General features: G+C 42.1%; 1 protein-coding gene across 1 annotated transcript; it reads right to left on the bottom strand.

Moving 5' to 3' along the window:
• Positions 1–2,976: 2,976 nt before the first annotated feature.
• LOC121604848 (ladderlectin-like) lies at positions 2,977–6,900 on the bottom strand. The gene is made up of 5 exons (XM_041934477.1): positions 6,817–6,900; positions 4,792–4,883; positions 3,968–4,093; positions 3,282–3,381; positions 2,977–3,102 (listed from the first exon to the last, which is right to left on the bottom strand). Exons 1-5 carry the CDS (start codon positions 6,827–6,829, stop codon positions 3,035–3,037), a joined length of 399 nt encoding a protein of 132 aa, XP_041790411.1. The 5' UTR covers positions 6,830–6,900; the 3' UTR covers positions 2,977–3,034.
• Between the last annotated feature and the right edge of the window lie 1,007 nt (positions 6,901–7,907).

A 7,907-nucleotide genomic window follows, 5' to 3' on the forward strand; every position in this document is an offset into this window, starting at 1 on the left:
TAATAAAGGGATGCTTCTCCTACAAGAAGATAAGATAAGGTAAGATAAGATAGACTTTAATAATCCCCAGCCGGGGAAATCTGGGTATTACAGCAGCAGGTAATGGCAGTTGCAAAAAAAATAGAGTAATTAAGGAAAGTAATTATTGCAAAGTAATTCATGCATGATCAATCACACATCAGTCTGAATATGGACCCAGTGCTACATTAAGCAACGCTGGAGCTGAACACTCTGACAGCTGTTGGTATGAAGGACCTGTGGTAGCGCTCCTTCTTACAGGGTGGATGCAGCAGTTGTTGCTGAAGGAGCTGCTGAGGGCCCCCACAGTGTCATGCAGGGGGTGGGAGGGATTGTCAACGATAGATGTCAGCTTGGTTGACATCATCCTCTCACCTACATCCTCAGTGGTGTCCAGAGGGCAGTCCAGGACAGAACCTGATCTCATGACCAGTTTGTTGAGTCTCTTTCTGTCCCTCACAGAGCTTCCACAGCCCCAGCAGACCACTGCAGATGACAACCACAGAGTCATAGAAAGTCCTCAGTAATGTCCTACCTACTCCATAGGACCTCAGTCTTCTCAGGAGATGGAGACGACTTTGGCCCTTCCTGTATAGGGCATCAGTGTTAGTGGACCAGTTTATTGTTTAGGTGTACATCCAGGTATTTGTACTCCTCCACAATCTCAGTGTCAAATCCCTGGATGCACACCGGTGTAGTCTGTCTGCTTTCCTGTGGAAGTCCATCACCATCTCCTTGGTCTTGCCAGCATTGATGTGCAGGTGGTTTAGTCCACACCAGTCGACAAAGTTAGCGATGACTTCCAAATCGTTCCCCTGTGATACACATCCATCGATGGCTGTATCGTCAGAGAACTTCTGGAGGTGGCAGCTGGATGTGTTGTGTCTGAAGTCCGATGTGTAGAGGGTGAAGAGGAAAGGAGAGAGCACAGTACCCTGCAGAGCCCCGGTGCTGCAAACTCCCACATCCGACACACAGACCTGAAGCCTCACATACTGTGGTCTGTTGGTGAGGTAGTCGACCTCACCTGCAGTCAGGTGACAGTCTACTCCAGCTCCTTCCAGCTTCCCCCTCAGCAGTGATGGCTCGATCGTGTTGAAAGCACTGGAGAAGTCAAAAAACACGATCCTCACTGTAGGAAGTTACTGGCCTAGTACTGGCCTGAAGTGGTTGGGCTCTCTGGGATGCACAGTCCAAGGGAGCCAAACCACTTCAGGCCGAAGAAGAGAAATAATTTACGCATTGCTACTACTCTGTACACTGACCTGGAGGAATATTTTATTATTATAGTGCTGCTGCAGCAAGACACTTTGAATGTGTAATTATGACAGAAACTTTTCACATGCAACACGATCTAAATTTAGAGTCAGTGGTAAATTGTCAATGAGCCATTTTCTACCAGTTAAAGAGCTGCAGATGAAGAGAAAGAGCTTTTTAAAGATAACCTATTTCAGCATTAAAGGATAACTTTTGTTTTTATCCTTTAATGGAGCCTCCACAGATGTGCAGGTTGCCCATGTTTATATACATTTTTCCTCTTTGCATGGTAGAGTTTCAGCTTCATTTGTGGCTGCAGTGATAAACTGTGTTCACAGAAATGGAGTCCATGCTGTGAGTCCACTACAGACTCCTGTCTGTTTTCACTGCAGTGCCGTCTGAGGGTCCAGATCACAGCCAGACAATACTGGTTTTGGGCCTTGCCCCTGCTTACAGAGATTTCTTCAGACTCTCTTAATCTTTTAATGACATTATGTACTGTAGACAACGAAATCCCCAAAGTCTTTGCAGTTTTATGTTGAGAAACATTCTCAACAACTTCAGTTGTTGCACTTCAGTTCGTTACAGAGTGGTGAACCCTCCCCATCTTTACCTCAGAAAGACTCTTATTCGACCCAATCATATTACCCACCAGTTGCCGGTTAACCTCATTCATTGTGAGATGTTCCACAAGCTGTTTTCTTTTAGTATTTCACAACTTTTCCATTATGCAACGTCTCCTGGCTCTCAGGCTTCGGGTTTAAGCTTAAACTGTTCCTATTACTACATGTCAAAGATCAAGATGGCTCTGGGGACACTTCATTGTTAAAGACTGTGAGGTCTTTAAAATACTGATGTTAGGTAGTTGTTAATTTGCTTATATTTTAGCTATGTACCATCCCAGTGAACATATCACCAGCACTCAAATACAGCTCATAAGCATATTATTATTCTACGTTTACAGTTCCTGCATGACTGATGCAGGACCGTTAGCTGTGAGGCGTGCTGGATTTGAATGAACATAGCCGGGTTGTGATCTTGGCACCTGAACAGTAGATGTTTCAGTGTTTTTAGCCGTGCTAGCTGCTTGTTTTTGGGGACTACAGCGTCAGTCTGTCTGCTGGTCTGTCTACCAGTTGGTTTATGTTTCCCTTGATAAGTGATCCTGTGACTTTTCATCTACGTAGCACCATTATCAGCTTCTAATTTTTATTTGTTCAGTGCTTTGATTTAATCACCAGATACCATTTTAACTGAACTCTCTGAACTTAGTTAAAACAGGCAGACTTTGGAACTGACAACTGGATTTATTGAGGACTCAGTGTGTTGTATTACTGCAGAGCCATGATAACTGACTGCACACAACAAACATGGCGACGGCTGTGGCCTCAAAATGCTCCAGACATAAAAATTAAAAATGCATGAGAAACTAACACAAAGTGCCAAAATGAACACTGAACACTGTGGCATAAAAACTTGACACAGTGACAGGAGTGCTGATGCTAAGTGGCGGCAAAAATATATAGTTAATTTTGTCTTTAACTCCAGGGAGGCTGGGTGTATGGGTGGGCGACAGATGACAATCTTTTGTTTATTGTGTGGAAGAACTGACACATACAACTACATGATATATGATAAATGACCTTTTAATTTGTTTTCAGTGTTGATAAGAATACATTTATTCTTATCAACACAACTTGACTGAAATATTCCATTACTGTGTCTGTGCTGTGTGGGCTGCAGATTTAAAGTGCATCCTTCACACAGACACGTCCTTCACACAAAACGAAGCGTAGCTTTGGCCACAGTTGAAATTGCTCCAACCATCTGTAAAGAGAAAAACAGAAAGAGTTTGATGATGGAGTTGCAAAAATTGACACGTGCCATTTAAAACCATTTCAACAAAGTGTTTTGCAAACATTACACAGAAATGGCTAAAGCCTTACTGTACCGGTTTTAAAGAATTAGATGTACTTCATTCAGGCTGTGTAAGTGTGTTTTCTTACTGGAACTGTGTGTTGAAAGGCATGGAGCAGTGCTGTATGACGACGTCTCAGCAAAAAATCCCTGATAAAACCAGGAACCATCGAGCCACATCCACTGGCCCTGGAGAGAGACAGCGAAACAACATTTTTTACATGGTGGGGCCACTACCCTGATACTATCAACAGACGGCACTCCTACACATGATGGGTTAGCTCAGATTACTTTAATCTCATTTTTCATTGTCATTGTATCTCATTTGTTTAATTCATGCACAAATATGGATGCCAACAAGACAAGCTGTAGTTCTGTAGTTTTAGGAGGAGTTGTGCTCTGTTTCTTTAACAAAATAGTTTGCAATGGAACAGCCAGGTGCAGTGACATCCTGGACTTGGTTGCCAGGCAACCAGTGTGGAGAAAGCTATGTATTAATTAGTGAAGTTTAGGGTTTCTAGAAGGTAAACTTTGGTGAGAGCCGAGCTGTACAAATATTATAGTTATGCTACAGTACTGTTGAATGATATGTTCGCGTTATGAGACGACTGACATGGGTTTTTAAATGTAATACCAAAGTGAAGCGTGAAATGACAATATGCTGTGACACTCCTGCTCAGTAAAGAAATGGTGTCACTGCTGAGGAGGGACCTCATATTAAACTCTGAAAATAAACAGTGCAACATAGAAAATCTGTATTGTTTAGTCATCTCACGTCAAAGTACAATCCACCCAGCCAGGCTGGAGAAAATCTATTAACAGCGGTTTGTTGATAGAGGAAGGAGTACTCCTCAGGGCTGTGGACAGAGACCAGCCTGGCATCGAGACCGGCACAGCTAGCCTGGTGGAGAGAAAGCAGACAGAGGATGGAGCATGGAACAGAGCAGGAGACGGGGGACGGAGGGGGATAAAGCAAGACGAGGATGAAAAGAGAAGCAGAGTGAGAGATGTGAAAAGTGGGAGAGAGAAAGGACAGAAACAGAGAGACAGTGAACTCGGTTCGACTATGTGAGGTGAGCATGAACAACAGTCTGCTGTATTAGTCTTGAACTCCTTCAGCAAAAACTTCAAACCTGCAATTAACTGATTTTTTTCTATTTTTTTAATTAGAGGCAGAGGAAACAAAAAAGGACTATGTGTATACCACTAAATTAAAGCAGAAACTCAGCACTTTAACCTCATAGATCGTCACTACATTTTGACTTGAAGTGCCGCCAACTTAGTTCTTCAAAAATAGCATTATGTTTGGGATTCGACTTGAAAAGTTGTGGTCATTATCCTGCTAACTAAGCCTGTACTTATGTCGGTTTGGTCTTAAGGACTTGTTACTCTGGTAACAGCCCCACATAAAATCCAGGTGTGTGTCAAATCATAAAATCTGGATGAAAAACAACAAGAAATGGGCACTGTCCACAATACATTCACAAGTACATGATTGAATTTATGAATTTCGCATATTTGTGACTGCATGGTTATCGAGTTGCATTTGCAAACAATCTGGATATGAGACACACGATGACAATTGAAATGTGTTTTTACATCAGCTTCAGGCCAGGTCAGAGGGTCGTAGTTGTAGTAGTAACAGCGGTCGTGGAAGCCCGTCCAACCTTCAGGACACACCATCTCTGATGCTGTGAACATTAAACAAAAAGAAAATTATACAGTATATGTTGAAACAATGTCAAAAATAGATGACATAGAATGCATCAAATCAAGTAAAACAACATTTTAAAAGAAGAAGGTCTGTATCAGGAAGTAAGCTAGTACAGCACAGCTAGTTAACGACTAAAGTGAAGAGATACGTTTTTAGCTTTCTTTTAAAAATATTCAGAGAGCTGCTTCCCTGATATCTATCGGTAGTTTGTTCCAGAGCTTTGGGGCGTAATTGACGAAGGCTGCAGCCCCAATTTCCTTTTGTCTGTTGCTGGAAACCTCCAATAAACCAGCGGCAGATGATCACAGTGTTATTCAAGGCAAATAGTGACCAATGTAGCTTTGTCCTAGACAGCCACCTTAAAGTGTTACAGGAAGCCAGTGCAGAGCAGCTAAAAATGGACTAATGTGCTCTCTCTCCTCTTGGTTCTGGTTAACAGCCGAGCTGCAGAGTTTTGAATGAGCTGGAAGCCAGTAAAATTAGTTTGAAATAAAGGCATGAATCAGTTTTTCAGCATCTTTTTGATTTCTAAACGGTCATACTTCAGTTATCTGGTGGAAAAGGTGGAAAAATGAAGATTGTGTCACCTTATTGATGAGGGACTTGAAGCTTAGCTCTGAATCTAGGATAACACTTGTAACATCTGTAACCTCAGATTTAATCCAGGGAGTTAATTTTCTAAACTTATTAAACAGCATTTCTCTTTTTGTTTTAGACCCGACTAGTAGATACTTCAAGAAATCGTTGCTCATCCATATATTTAAAGCCAAAAGACAGTAAGTAATGGAGTCTATAGCTGCTAATCCTTCGGTGTCAGCTCTTCCTATCATTGTGAAGCAGAATTCACCAAGCGTTGGATTGTTCACCCACTAATTGGGAACGTGAGCTGGGTTTAGGTTTCCCAGGAATTTAACAGGATTATGACATTTATTATTATGTCAAGGACCCATTGCACAACTTTAGATGGTGTAACCATGGAGATTTGGTGAAAAAACATTATCCCTTAACCATATCCTGACTTGGAAGATATGAATCAGAGGCCAACTTCAGTCTTGTGAAAAGGACAAAATTAAGGACCCGGCCCCAGATAAGCAGAAGAAGATGGATGGACAGATGGATGGAAATTATTGCTCATGCATATATTTAAAGGCAAAAGACAGTTAGTAATGGAGTCTATAGCTGCAGCATCATTTGGTCCAGCACAGATGTACAGTTGTGTGTCATCTGTATAACTATGGAAACGCACATTGTGCTAACAATGTCACCAAGTAGCAGCATGTAAAGTGAGAACAGTAATGAACAAAGGCACATTTAACACATAGTCATAAAGACCAACCATTTGCTCAAGACGATTGATTAAGATATCATGGAACGAGAGCTTATTTTTATCTGATTTTAGTCTGAGGTCCCGGATTATTTTAGTCAGAGCAGTTTCAGTTCTGTGGTTTGTTCTAAAGCTTGACTCAAATATCTCCAGGTTGTTATTTTCTTATTGAAAATAATTTAATTTGCACTGAAGCTGTCTTTTCCAGCATATAACTGATGAATTGGAGGTTGCATATCAGCCTATATTTGGTGAGTGCACAACAGCTGTAGGTTTTACTGATTGCTGATTGGTCTGGCACCGCTGCTCTGCCAGTGTGAATCGCATCAGGGAACGCTAGTTTGAGAGCCAGCTGATCCAGTGGAGTTAGAACACATCGAGGGCAGCGTGTCAGCCAAATCTGTGCCAGGATGCTCTACAGCTGAAGTAATCCTGTGTATAAAAGTCTGACCATTTTCAGCACCTTGTACAGTGGCGGAGTCAATGAAATGTTCATTTTCACATATTTGATGCAGCATTTCAATCTTCTTTTCAAGCTGTGTAATTTCAAGCTCTCTGTCAGCCGTTCGCACTCTGTGCAGCTCACCGGTTTTTGCCATATTCTCTCCGTCCTGATCCCAGGTTTCCAGTCACAGACACGGCAAAAACGCCTGTGCTGTTTGCAGATCACGCTCGCACAGTACCGAGAAATAATAAAAGTGATACAAACGTGGTGATAGCCTTCTTAAGTTACTGTAATTTATCAGTATTCAGGATCCACTTCCAGGCAAGAAAAAAACAACGATCAGGAAAAGTGTCTGCTCTGTAGGAGAGCAGGAAGTAGATTTGATTTCAAATCCACGTCATGACATCCTGTTCTTTCCTTTTCTACTGCTGCTCACCACCTCTCGGCACACGTGTTACACAACAATAATACAAAACTCAACTGTTTCAGACTGGGTGATGATTAAACAAACTGTTAGGGCCTCCAGTCATATCAGTGTCATGATCCAAATTAGATGGCAATGGAGATGGATGCCTTAAAGTAAAGTAAGGACAATAAGTGTGTGTATATTGATAATTGTAAAAAGGCAAGGTAGTATGAAGAATAATGTCTGACTCTGAGTGTATCGTCTTGTACATTGTAGCACCACTATGAACCTCCCTTATATGTTTTTATGTGTTGCAGAAAAAAATTGTTGACTCACGGACATTGGAGTTCTTCACACAGATGGAGGGATAACCAGCCTCGCATGGGGAATTGCTCCATGCCTCTGCGAAAAGAGAAGGGCCATGAGAATGATGGAGCAGAGCATTACATAACTGTGCAGATAATAAAACTCACTCAAGTGTCTGAAAGCTTTGATTTTTCCGACTGAAAATGAAGTCCATGTGCGTGACAAACTGAATCATTCTCCGAGAGTCACGAGTGTTTTCTGCTTTCTACTGGCCACAGGCCATCAGGCAACTTACTGCTGCAGTCTGTCCAAAACCCACTTACACACTGCATCATTAGGGTCCCTGGACTCTCGTGTGTGTCTTCTTACCAAAAGAATTGAGCTGCAGACACGGGTTGCTGCTGTCTGCGAACATAGTGCTCCAGCTGTTGTTATAGAACCACGATCCATCAATCCATAACCACTGGTCCTAGAGGGACAGCATGAGCTCATCATCAGTGCTTTGTTGTACAGTGGAGAT

The sequence above is a fragment of the Chelmon rostratus genome, chromosome 3 (assembly GCF_017976325.1).
Source record: "Chelmon rostratus isolate fCheRos1 chromosome 3, fCheRos1.pri, whole genome shotgun sequence".
Classification (NCBI taxonomy): Eukaryota; Metazoa; Chordata; class Actinopteri; order Chaetodontiformes; family Chaetodontidae; genus Chelmon; species Chelmon rostratus.